This window comes from Lepidochelys olivacea (genome assembly GCF_965140295.1).
Source record: "Lepidochelys olivacea isolate rLepOli2 genome assembly, chromosome: 18".
Taxonomy (NCBI): Eukaryota; Metazoa; Chordata; order Testudines; family Cheloniidae; genus Lepidochelys; species Lepidochelys olivacea.
Window position 1 is genome coordinate 13,461,099 of NC_140428.1, and position 13,071 is coordinate 13,474,169.

General features: G+C 46.5%; 1 protein-coding gene across 2 annotated transcripts in view; it reads right to left on the bottom strand.

Annotated features, from left to right (window-relative positions):
* ATP13A2 (ATPase cation transporting 13A2) overlaps positions 1–13,071 on the bottom strand; it is a 70,817-nt gene that overhangs the window by 13,963 nt on the left and 43,783 nt on the right. For both annotated transcript variants that reach the window (XM_084651666.1, XM_084651667.1), the window contains exons 14-16: positions 13,008–13,054; positions 11,800–11,988; positions 11,500–11,706 (exon numbers count right to left, since the gene is read on the bottom strand). In XM_084651666.1, coding sequence (XP_084507792.1) covers positions 11,500–11,706; positions 11,800–11,988; positions 13,008–13,054 — 443 coding nt within the window. The remainder of the gene's footprint in view (positions 1–11,499; positions 11,707–11,799; positions 11,989–13,007; positions 13,055–13,071) is intronic.

Below are 13,071 nucleotides of genomic sequence, written 5' to 3' on the forward strand. Positions count from 1 at the left end.
CCTTGTTCTGCCATCTGCTACCACTGAGAACAGTCTAGAGTCATCCTCTTTGGAACCCCCTTTCAGGTACTTGAAAGCAGCTATCAAATCCCCCCTCATTCTTCTCTTCTGAAGACTAAACATCCCCAGTTCCCTCAGCCTCTCCTCATAACTCATGTGTTCCAGTCCCTTAATCATTTTTGTTGCCCTCCGCTGGACTCTTTCCAATTTTTCCACATCCTTCTTGTAGTGTGGGGCCCAAACTGGACACAGTACGCCAGATGAGGCCTCACCAATGTCGAATAGAGGGGAACGATCACGTCCCTCTGAACTAAGTCACATGGTCTGGACACACTCCAGACCTTTCAATGCACAGACAATTCATGTGAGGCAAAGTGCTTTCAGCTACAAACCAAGCTGGTGGCAAACACTTCTTTGCCCCAATGTCTCCATCTCTCCCTTCAGGCCAGTGGATGCCCTGAACAGTTCCCAGGTGAGGTGGGCAGCAAACAAACATGGAGAGCGAGGCCATCCAAGGACCTCTCGCTTTGCTACACAGGAGGCCTGAGATTCAGTGCCAGAGTCCTGCACTTTGAGAGCAAAAGTGGGGGTGAGGGAAAATGCCCTGGAGCCAGTGCATACAGATTACACACAAACACACATCACATTAATAGGTATTATGCTCATGGTATTAATAGTGTGTCTGTGTTGGGTATGAATTATAAGAACATAAGAATGGCCCAACTGGGTCAAACCATCTAGACAAGTGTCCTGTCCTCTGACAGTGACCAATGCCAGGTGCCCCAGAGGGAATGAACAGAACAGGTCATCATCAAGGGATCCATCCCCGCAACCCATTCCCAGCTTCTGGCAAACAGAGACGAGGGACCCCATCCCTGCCCATCCTGCCTAATAGCCATTGATGGACCTATCCTCCATGAATTTATCTAGTTCTTTTTTTAACCCTGTTATGGTCTTGGCCTTCACAACATCCTCTGGCAAGGAGTTCCACAGGTTGACTGCGTTGTGTGAAGAAATACTTCCTTTTGTTTGTTTTAAACCTGCTGCCTATTAATTTCATTTGGTGACCCCTACTTCTTGTGCTATGAGAAGTAGCAAACACACTTCCTTATGAATTATGCTTATTCCTGCTCACTTGTGCTAAGGCGTATACCCCACAATGCCCTGGGACAAGTACAGCTTAGCACTTGGCATAGGCAAATACAGAAACCGTTAAGAGTTAGATGGACGAGCATCATGTACTAACATGCAATATCTGGAACAAAAGTACAATGCGGTGCAAGGAAATAGTGTAAGATGTAGGAACACTTTAGGGCAGAGGTGGGCAAACTACGGCCCGTGGGACTGTCCTGTCCGGCCCCTGAGCTCCTGGCCCAGGTTGCTCGCCCCCAGCCCCTCCCCTGCTGTTCCCCCTCCCACTGCAGCCTCAGCTCACTGCACTGCCGTCGCAACCCTCCGGGCGGGGGGGCTGCGAGCTCCCGGAGCAGCGTAGCTGCAGAGCCCGGCCTGACCCGGCGCTCCGCGCTGTACGGCTGGCTCCAGCCGGGCGGTTCAGCTGTAGCGCCGCCAGCCACTGGTGCTCCAGGCAGCGCAGTAAGGAGGCAAGGAGCGGGGGGGTTGGAGAGAGGGCAGGGGAGTTCGGGGGTGGTGGTCCAGGGGCGGGGATGTGGATAGGGGTTGGGGCGGTCAGAGGGCGGGGAGCAGGGTGGTTGAATGGGGGCAGGGATCCCGGGGGGACAATCAGGAAGGGGGGGGGGTTGGATGGGGTGGTGGGGTCAGTCGAGGAGAAGGGGCGGTTGGATGGGGCAGGGGTCCTGGGGGGGCAGTCAGGAAGGAGAGGGGAGTTGGCTGGGGCGGCGGGGGGCAGTTGGGGCGGGCGGTCCGGGGGCGGTTGGATGGGGCGGCGGGGTTAGTCAAGGAGAAGGGGCGGTTGGATGGGGCAGGGGTCCTGGGGGGGCAGTCAGGAAGGAGAGGGGAGTTGGCTGGGGCGGCGGGGGGCAGTTGGGGCGGGCGGTCCGGGGGTGGTCAGGGGGTGAGAAGCGGGGGGGGGGGGGGGGGGGAAGGCGTTGGATAAGGGGCAGGGACCGAGCCATGCCTGGCTGTTTGGAAAGGCACAGCCTCCCCTAACTGGCCCTCCATACAATTTCAGAAACCAGATGCGGCCCTCAGGCCAAAAAGTTTGCCTGCCCCTGCTTTAGGGAGTATCTTTAAACCCTGTAATGCCTGGCATTTATTATTCAAAATGAGAGATGGGAAGATACAGGGAGGCATCAAACAAAGCTGGTACCAGCTGGCTAGTTCAACATGAAGTTTAAGTGATATGAACAGTGCTGTGTAACTTGTAAACACCCATGCTATAAACGATGGCTAGTTTAAGTGGGCATTTGGGAAGCACCTCTTCTGCATAAGGTGAACTGAACATGAAGCCAGAATTCACTTCCTGGGAAGAACTGGTGATGTATTAACTCTTTCTTTCCTGTACCATATTACTTTGTCTTTGGACAATAACCAAGCTCAGCCAGATTTATTGGGTCTCTTGAACATTATTAATATTGAACCACAAGTGTAGCCAATTAGTTGGTTACACCTTTCAGTGAATAGTTGGCGAGCCAGGCAGGAGCCGTTTGCTAAACCAATTTGGCATGGGGCAATGGGCCATTTGGATTCAGGATAGCAATCTCATAGTGGTTGGATTTTGGGGGCTAGCGGTCCTAACTACACGTGCAGCAGGCTAGCCCGTTTGGGGGGGGGTAAGGAGGGTTTATAATAAGTGTTAAATTGGCACAACACCTTAAATAACCAGTTAAACTAATAAAAGCAAACTATTTTTCTGGGCATAAAGTCATACTTTAAGAATACAGAAAGACTAATTACAAGGCAATCTTTTTCTGGGCTGAATGCCCAGATACAACAAACGTTAAAACAGCAAAATGCCAAAATCCAAGAATTAGCAGTAATGATGGCCAAAAACCATCATAAAAGAGCTCTAGAATCTTTTGTATGAAAACATGTAACTAATTATGGGGCTGGTTCACCCACGCGGGTCACAACCCTGGGATTCTTTCTGTGAAATGAAAAGGAGTACTTGTGGCACCTTAGAGACTAACCAATTTATTTGAGCATAAGCTTTCGTGAGCTACAGCTCACTTCATCGGATGCATACTGTGGAAAGTGTAGAAGATCTTTTTATATACACACAAAGCATGAAAAAATACCTCCTCCCACCCCACTCTCCTGCTGCTAATAGCTTATCTAAAGTGATCGCTCTCCTTACAATGTGTATGATAATCAAGTTGGGCCATTTCCAGCACAAATCCAGGTTTTCTCTCCCCCCCCCCCCCCCACAAACTGGTTTGGGAATACAGACTAACACGGCTGTTACTCTGAAACCTTTTTGTGAAATGAAAGTTAAACAAAGAAGGAAACAAGTCAAAGGACTAAAAGGAGGTTAAAGCTAGAATGAGATCAAAGGAAGAAATTAAAATAGCAAACGGACAATATCAGCAACTGTAATGCAGTTGTACCTTCTTACAGTTTACAAGAAGTGAAGGGAAGACCAGGAGATTGTCAGGTAAGGTACAGCCAACAAGGGGGATAGAAGTTAGGCTGGCAAAGACAGGTTAAAAAGCCTTAAAACTTGTACTAAGTGGCCCAGAAACAGTTAACTGCAGCAAGAAAGAGCATTAGGAGTGCAGGCACAAGCAACAGAGACTTGGGGAACAAATTCAGGTTATGTAGGGATAGTAGCAGTGCTCACTCTCCTCCCAGAGTGGGGATAAAATGCAGGTGTCCTGGCTCCCAGCCCCCTCTCCCCCCGCTCTAACCCACCAGACCCCACTCCCTTCTCAGAGCTGTAACTTTTTATTTGATTTAAAGTGAATGTAGTAAAGTGGTAAGACACCACTGCAGGTTCGGCTCTGGTCACTACAGTTTCAAGCTCAAAAGAACGAAGTCACCTCTGCGACTTGCTTCAGATTATAGTCTCTAGGATCACAAAGATCAAGGATAGTGACCACCACACAGACATTCACAAGTACAAGGTCTAGTCTGTTTTATCAACGTTATTAACGTTACAATTATGCTTATAATTATCCAAGCGTATAGAAATCCTATAAAGACCAATGCACGAGCTACAAATATAATTATACAGGACTCACATCCTTAATGATACTCTTAAACTCTGATGGCTGCCTTGCCCATTGAGCCTCAGTAGAGGGATGGTTCCTGCTGGAGTTTTCCCGTAGGGAACTCATTTTACCCAATCTGGGCACCCTCTTTTTATAACGTGATTCTAACTACACCTCATTAGCATTTACACACACAGTGCACCCTGCGGTGAGAGCAGGGGTTCTCAGACTTTTGTCCTGGTGACCCCTTTCACACAGAAAGCCTCTGAGTGCAACCCCCCTTATTAATGAAAAACACATTTTTATATATTTAACACCAATAAATGCGGGAGGCAAGGCGGGGTTTGGGGTGGAGGCTGCCGGCTCGCGACTCCCCAGGTAATAACCTCGCGACCCCCAGTCCGGGAACCCAATCCAGGGCGTGTGTTAGAAAAATATAACTACTGGGTATCTTGTAAGCAAAAAAAATTACTGATAATTTTTTGCAGTTCCACCCATTGGCACCTCGTTTCCTGTAATCTTGTGGCATCAGGGTCATTCTTTGGTCACTTACTTATGTCAAGCATTTCTTAAACCTATGACTTAGCACGGCGAAGCTGGCATTTTACAGGGCTCAGCCTGTAGGCCTTAAATTTCAGCCCTCCTTACTTAGATACCTAATGCAGACTTCTCCCTTCTAACTACTAATCAATCCTATAGTGCTCTAATCCAACAATTTAAATCTGTTTCACATACAGTGATTATATAGGACACGACGTGTTAGTTAATCCTAACATCGCACAATAAATGAATGATAAAGTGAAGTCACTGGCTACAGAGCTAACCTTCTTTCACTATCATTTTTACATTTGGGTCAGGTTTTTCCTTTATGTCCTTTCTCTGTCCCGCCCCCCCGCACCATTTCTTTTCTTCTCTTGTACTATTCACTCAGCTCAGTTTGCTACGCTTGCTGGTGCTGCACTTTCAAATGCCCTCACAAAGTTAATCAATCTCCACTGGCTTATGCTTCCCTCCCTTCCTATGCTGCTTCTTCCATCTCGGTCCTCCCCCTTTGTTTTAAGGGTTATAGTTATTACAGAAACACCCACTGCACAAAGAGATGGGGGAAACGGAAAAAAAATATCAACAAAGAAATAATCAAAGTACTTCAAATAAAAACTTTACTTTAAATAAGTCCAGCAAGACTAATAGGTTTAACCCTTCAGGAATGCAACAACTAAAGGAACTCCAAACTTTCCTGAAGATATGGTTGCCAAGAAACAAAAATGCTAATTTTAAAAACTAGCCACTAATATATGAAACATGGTGGTTTTTTTTATTTCTATACAGTAGTATTCTTAAGGTAAAAGTAACGTAAAATGCCTTAAGTTAATTAAACTAATACAAAAACGTAAGCAAATAACTTCATAGGGATTTTTATCAATTCTTATAAGTAGTTTTAAATAAAAAGGTAACAAAACAAAGAACCTGCCATATTACGTATTTAATTCTTTTAATGTTTGTTTTCTAAAATACATTGCCTTAACGTTAAGTTCTTAACGACTTAGCTTGCAGAAGTATAAATATAATTTTGACACCACTCGTCTTTAATCGTAAGCTTGTCCTATCTTTTATGCACAGTGCGTGTGCCATACAACTTTTTGATTTTACTTTGTTACAACAAAAATCAAATTTGCACTCGTTATCAAATATATATTAGTGGTCCCACAGTATTTTAACCCAGTGGTTGGGTTATAACCATTTCCTCACAATACCAATTCAATTTTTTGCAAAGCTCTAAAAGGCGACAGTGATTAACATATGTACATATATTTCTGCCCCACTAAACAATTCAATTGCAGACAAAGGTTTCTTTTTTATTATTAATCAAAACTTTTTTGCTCAAAGAAAAAAAATAAAGAAAACTGAAGGGGAGAACCTCAATATTGAGGCAAAAATATTAATAAAACCATAACTTTTTAAAGGCTTTATAAACCTGTTTGTGCCTTTATCACTATTAAAATATAGTTATAGCTAGGTCATAGCTAATTTTTTTTTAAAAAATATACACAGTATGTCTGGTTATACTGCAAAACATGATAGCTAATCAAATAAACCGCAACAGGGTTCCGTCGGTCTCTCTCAAGCATCAGCAAATGTCATAAAAGTTCATTACTCTCAATGTGTTCGAATAAATCTGCATTTAAACTTCACTTTGCTTTAGTTTTTACACTATTTTCTTTTGTGCTCTGTTAACAAAAGTGTTGATTATTAAAGTTTGTGCTTTCAAATATTGGCCGAAAGTTTAAATTGCTACAACAAGCAAATTAACTCTCCAAAGCTTGGGTAAAAAGTCTATTGCTAACTCTCTTCTTAAAACAGAGTGCTTGGGGCAGGAGGAAGAGCAATACATCTTCTCACAGAAGATAGCGAGCATCAGACTGAGCTGTCAAGTACTATATTTATTACGGAAAACTAGTAATGCCCATGTTAAGGAAGTACAAATAAATTATATATAACAAAGGAATAAAAAAAAAGAACCAGGTCATGCTTCTGTCATATGCTGTAGCAAAGCATAACTTGTGTTATAAATGACTTGGTCCCTATTACATGGTAAATAAACTGAGCTCATCTGTGTATAAATTTGGGTTACTGGAAACAAAAGAAATGTGGAGAAATTTATCAAGTTAGCCAACTTAAGCAGTTGAAAGGTGAACCCCACAAACCAGAGACAAGAATATATCAGTGAACAGGGAAGAAACTCCCAGGCGTCCGAAGAAACAGAAAAGATAAAGTGCTTTATAAATTACAGATTGGCCAACTACACTTATAGATTCATAGATATTAAGGTCAGAAGGGACCATTATGATCATCTAGTCCGACCTCCTGCACGACGCAGGCCACAGAATCTCACCCACCCACTCCTGTGAAAAACCTCTCACCTATGTCTGAGCTATTGAAGTCCTCAAATCGTGGTTTAAAGACTTCAAGGAGCAGAGAATCCTCCAGCAAGTGACCCATGCCCCATGCTACAGAGGAAGGCGAAAAACCTCCAGGGCCTCTTCCAATCTGCCCTGGAGGAAAATTCCTTCCCGACCCCAAATATGGCGATCAGCTAAACCCTGAGCATATGGGCAAGATTCACCAGCCAGATACCCAGGAAAGAATTTTCTGTAGTAACTCAGATCCCACCCCATCTAACATCCTATGACAGGCCATTGGGCCTATTTACCATGAATATTTAAAAATCAATTAATTGCCCAAGTCATGTTATCCCATCATACCATCTCCTCCATAAACTTATCGAGGATAACCTTAAAGCCAGATAGGTCTTTTGCCCTCACTGCTTCCCTTGGAAGGCTATTCCAAAACTTCACTCCTCTGATGGTTAGAATTGCCTTAATAATGTTAAGTTCTTAAACCACTTCAACCTACCATCTATGGACGACTGTGTAAGCAACGAACTATAGAACCATTAAAGAGACCACTAGTCCGGGCAGGGCTAACTGTTATTTAAACTGTATATTGTTAAATACAGTGGGTTTATGCATACACCTGTGGTTTTGACTCTCTCTCATTAGAATATAGCTAAATTTGTTTTTTGTTTAAAAGCAAACGTATCATTGTGGGCGGTCTTTGTTAATTAGCATAATAGCGTCTTATCAAGATTGTGCATAAAACTCAATAGCTGGGCAAAAGACTGTTCTACAGTCTGGCATCTTTCAAATAGGAGACTCCAAAAACGAGATGGAATTATTGATTGTATTTCAGGACTATTTGGATCTAAAATGTCTGTTTGGAACAGGGCTGCTATAGAAAATAAAAAAAAGTCATGAACTATTTTGAACATCGGGCAGCTGAAACGGTCTCTAAACCAATCGTTTGCGACACGGAGGACCGAGCTATTATAAACATGGGATGTGCTATATAAGAGGCATAACACTGCTAAACCGGTTAACCAAACAAGAAAAAAAATCTATGAATTAGTCACAAAGGATAGTAAGATAATCAGGAAAAATTGTGTAGGTAAAAAAAACCCAAAAACTAAATGAGTTGCTTGTGGGAGTTATGCATTAACTACCATAAGATTCAAAAGGAAAACCTGCTTAATCTGCCTAAAATTCAGTCCATTTTGATCAATTTCGTGGCCATAGGATTTTAAAAAAATAAATCATAAATGTCATGATTTCAACTCTTTAAAGCTGAAAAGTCACGGTGTTGTGATTGTAGGGGTCCTGGCGCAAAAAGGAGTTGTGGGGGGAGGAGGGGGAGTTGTGGTACTTCTCCTCTTACTCCTGCGCTGCTGCTGGCGACGGCGCTGCCTTCAGAGCCGGGCGGGCCGAGGCGCCGTCAGGCCGAGCCACCGTCAGCAGCAGAGCTGGGCCCTCAGTCAGCAGCCGCCGCCGTCCGGCCACCCAGCTCTGAAGGCAGCAGCGCAGAAGTAAGGGTGGCACGGTCTGGTATTGCCACCCTTACTTCGGCGCTGCTGGCAGGGTGCTACCTTCAGAGCTGGGCACCTGGCCAACAGTGGCCACTCTTCAGCCGCCCAGCTCTGAAGGCGGCAGTGCAGAAGTCAGGGTGGCAATGCTGCGACCCCCTGCAACTCCCTTTTGGGTCAGGACCCCCAGTTTAAGAAAAGCTGGTCTCCCCTCCTGAAATCGATATACTATAGGGTAAAAGCACACAAAAGGACAGATTTCATGGTCTGTGATGCGTTTTTCATGGCCGTGAATTTGGTAGGGCCCTACTTATTAATGATAAGCAATTAGCAAGGTGGTATTGCTCTGTGTAGAACAAAAAACAATTATAAATTGGCAATGCACTAAATTGTGCAGACAAATTCTCTTTTGCACAATTTGTACTTTGGGGTCAGTGACACTGCATCCTAAAACCATATTGCTCAGTGTCTGGTTCTGTGTATATTTCTTTTACGGTATTGTTACAAATACTAGATACTGACACTGAAACATTCGATAACTTGGCTACTGTGCACTCAGTAGGTTACCCAAAAAAAAAAAAAAAAAAAGAGGAATCTACAAGGAACAAATGGATCTACCTCAGCTACCCGTTTCAATGCAAATCTGGAGGGGGGAAAAATCACTGTTTTTCTGTTAAGGAATATCAATACATATGTGATTCTTTTTCACTTTGCATCTTCAGTGTGTGCCCATGCAGGCCTGGACCAGTATAATGAGAAAGCAAAGCTAGCAAGCTTCCCATGGCATGAGACAAGTAGTGGCTAAGAGGCAATCACCCGCAATAAGAGTAACCTAGAACAGGGGTGGGCAAACTTTTTGGCTCAAGGGCCACACTGGGGTTGCGCAACTGTATGGAGGGCCGGGTAGGGAAGGCTGTGCCTCCCCAAACAGCCTGGTCCCCGCCCCCTATCCGCCCCCTCCCACTTCCCGCCCCCTGACTGCCCCCCTCAGAACCCCTGACCCATCTAACCCCGCCGCTCCTTGTCCCCTGACCACTCCCTCCCAGGATTCCCCGCCCCTAACTGCCCCCCAGGACCCCACCCTCTATCCAACCCCCCCTACTCCCTGTCCTGAGTGCCCCAACCCCTATCCACACCCCTCCCCCTAACCGCCCCCCGGACCTCACCCTCATCCAACTCCCCCTGCTCCCTGTTCCCTGACTGCCCCCCCCCCACCTCAGAACCTCTGCCCCATCCAACTGCTCCCTGTCCCCTGACTGCACCTCGGGACCCCCTGTCCCTTGTCCAACCGCCCTGCTCCCTTACCATGCCGGAGCCAGCCACGCCGCCATGCTGCCCGACAGGAGCGGCGGGCCAGAGCGCTGCCGGCGTGGCTGCAGGGGAGGGGCTGGGAGCTCAGGGGCCGGGCAGGATGATCCCGCCCGCCGGATGTGGCCCACAGGCCGTAGTTTGCCCACCTCCGACCTAGAATATGAATAGGCAGCACTGCGTAGTTACTAATTATAATTGTACTCAAAACTTCTGTTTTACTCCTCACATAGGTCGGTACGGTGTCATACAATACTAATGCCCATCCCAAGTTTACAAAATAAATACACAGTTCAAAGTAAGTCCCAGCACCAGGATGAAGTAAAAAATATGTGTGCGCCAGTTTTTAAGTGTATATAGGGATCCCCTAACTTTGCATTTTAAAACCTTATCGGAACACAAAGATACTCCACTTGGTTCAGATGAGCACTGGCATTCTTAAAGCAGCCCAAACCTTGGATAACCTTATCCATACAGGTGACCCGGCGGGACTACTTTCCCGCACTTGGGCAGAAGTTGTGTTGAAGGTTCTGCGTCTACGACAAGGTGTATTCGTTTTAATTGTACTAATACTGCTGCTTATGCAGTTTGCTAAACAGTGTCAATCTGCCATGAAACCTCTTACCGTTGCCTCATATATTAATTTGGCTACGGTATAACCCTGATATAATTATTATGCTGTCAAGTGGGGGACGGTTAGCCAACGCATATGGGTTATACACACATCACATTACGAGGTATTATTTGCAAGGTATTAACATGAGATATATAAGTGTCGGACAATCATGTTAAGTTGGATTATGCTTATTCTTGCTCACTTATGCTAAGACATACATCCCAAGATGGCCTGGGACACGTATACCTAAGCACTTGGTATAGGCAAATACAGAAACGGTCAAGAGTTACACGTCATGTACCAAAAAGTAATAGCTGGAACAAAGGAACAACGCGGCACAAGGAATCATGTAAGATGTAGGAACGCTGTAAGGAGTATCTTCAAGCCCCCTAATGCTTGGAATTCAATATTCAAAGCAAGAGATGAGAAGGCACAGGGAGGCATCAAAGACAAAGCTGGCACCAGCTGGTTAGTTAAACTTTAAGTAACTTGACCAGCACTGTGTAACTTGTAAACAGCCATGCTATGGTGGCAAGTTTAAGGGGAGCACACCTTCTGTGTAAGCTGAACTGACCACACTGTGAGAATTCTCTTTCTTTCCTGTACCACATTGCTTTGTCTTTAGACAATAGATCTGGCTGAGCTTGGTTATTTGGTCTCTTGAACATTCCCCAGTAGAGTCAACTAGTGGCTATCTCTTTCAGTCAATACCTCAACAGCAGCCTCTCTGCAGCAGAAATGGGCTTCCCAAGGTGTGTCTTCTGGTCTCTCTTGGCTAGAGGGATGAAGGCTGCGATGCAGAGCCTGTGAAGTTGGGTGAGGTGGAAAGAGGAAGCAAATTGGGGGAGGAGGGGGGGAGGGCCCTAAGGCTCGGCGGGATACAGAAGGCCAGCCGCTATCTCACCACTTCTGCAAACCACCCAAAGACGCAAGCCAATACACACTCCCCTGAAAGCTTCCAAACTTCCCCCTGCACTCCCAAAATCAGTCCAAAGCCTTTTGGCTCACACCCTGATTCCTCTCCCTCTTACCCAGCCGGTGGATTCCACCATCTTGAGGTCCATGGGGTCTCCTATGGGCTGCTCCATCAGCAGAGACACACCGTGGCAGGTGGCCAGCGAGTACAGCAAGGGGCCATCGGCCAAGCAGCGGGGCTCGTGGGTGATGGGCAGGAAGCAGTTATTCTCCACGGGAACGACGCCCCAGACATCCAGGCCTTCCTCTGTGAGGGTCCCTGTCTGCAGCAAGGGGGAGAAGACAATTTGATCAGCCCACAAGCTGGCAGGCTGTCAAGCCAGCTGCAGCCCCGGTGCACGAGCCCAGGGACTCACCTTATCAAAGCAGAGCAGGCGGATTTTCCCGCAGAGGTTGATCCGGGGAGGGCTGATGCAGAAGATGCCATGTTTCTTCAGCCTGTTCTGGGCGTAGATTGTGCCCACGGTCATCGCAGCAGGGAGAGCCGGGGGCACGATGACTGTGATGAGATCCAGCGCACGGATAATTATTTGCCGGAGAGGAACCTGTCCAGGAGCGACAGCCAGGAACGGGGGGTGGGAGAGGAGAGAGAACACGAGAGCTCAGCTTAAATTGGGTGTAGGATCTTCGGGAGTGGGGGTTCTGCAGGACACACTAGCCCACAGTGCAGCACCCAGATCCGTGGGTCACCTGAGCAGCATCGGGAGCAGATGCACCATGGAGCACAAATGCCCACAATACCCTGCACGGGTGTATTTAATAAAGCTAAACCAGCTTTTCACCAGCAGCCTTCACCTGGGTTTGAGAGCTCCTGGGATTTCCCAGATCTTTCCTTATCAGAGACACACACAAGCTTGCCATGCCCCTGACAACTCCAGACAGAGCAGAAAGGAAAAACAACTTAGAATGTGATCCAGGTTTTCAGACGCCACAGCTCCCTTTTTGGAGAGCATGATTTGCCCCAGCACTTTCGCAAGCATATGGATTGAGATCATAGAATGCAATGAGATCATAGAATAATCAGGGTTGGAAGGGATCTCAGGAGGTCATCTAGTCCAACCCCCTGCTCAAAGCAGGACCAACACCAGCTAAAACATTCCAGCCAGGGCTTTGTCAAGCCCCCTAATGATGATCAAATACCTGATGATTTGCACCTAGGCATTTCTGCAGGTCCCCCACCTGCAGTCTGTAAATTTAACATCTTGCCTCTGCTTCCTTCCTCAACAAAGACAAGCTGTGTCTGCCATTAGCCCTGCAGGGCCCAGGAAAGTTGAACTGGGGGGTTTATTCTGTGTCAGCCAACTCATCTGCAGGCTGTTTGTTACTAGGAAGGATGAGAGAGCCAGAAGGAACCCAGAGCAGATCCCGGGTGGAGTCTGCAGTGCTGGCTGTTAGAGAAAACTGGAGGCAGAGCAATGCCTAGGGTTTCTCCCATGCCAGCATCTGTAACAGAGCCAAACTTGTCTGGACCATTCCTGATCTAAGCCCTGGATCCAAATCAAAGGAGGGGCACAAAAGGGAGAGGGCTGGGAGGAGAGAAGTTTCCCCATCACTGGCAACTTACCTGGTTTTTAATCAAAATCACAGTGCTGTATGTGGTGCCGATAAGAGCTGCAAGAGAGAGAAGG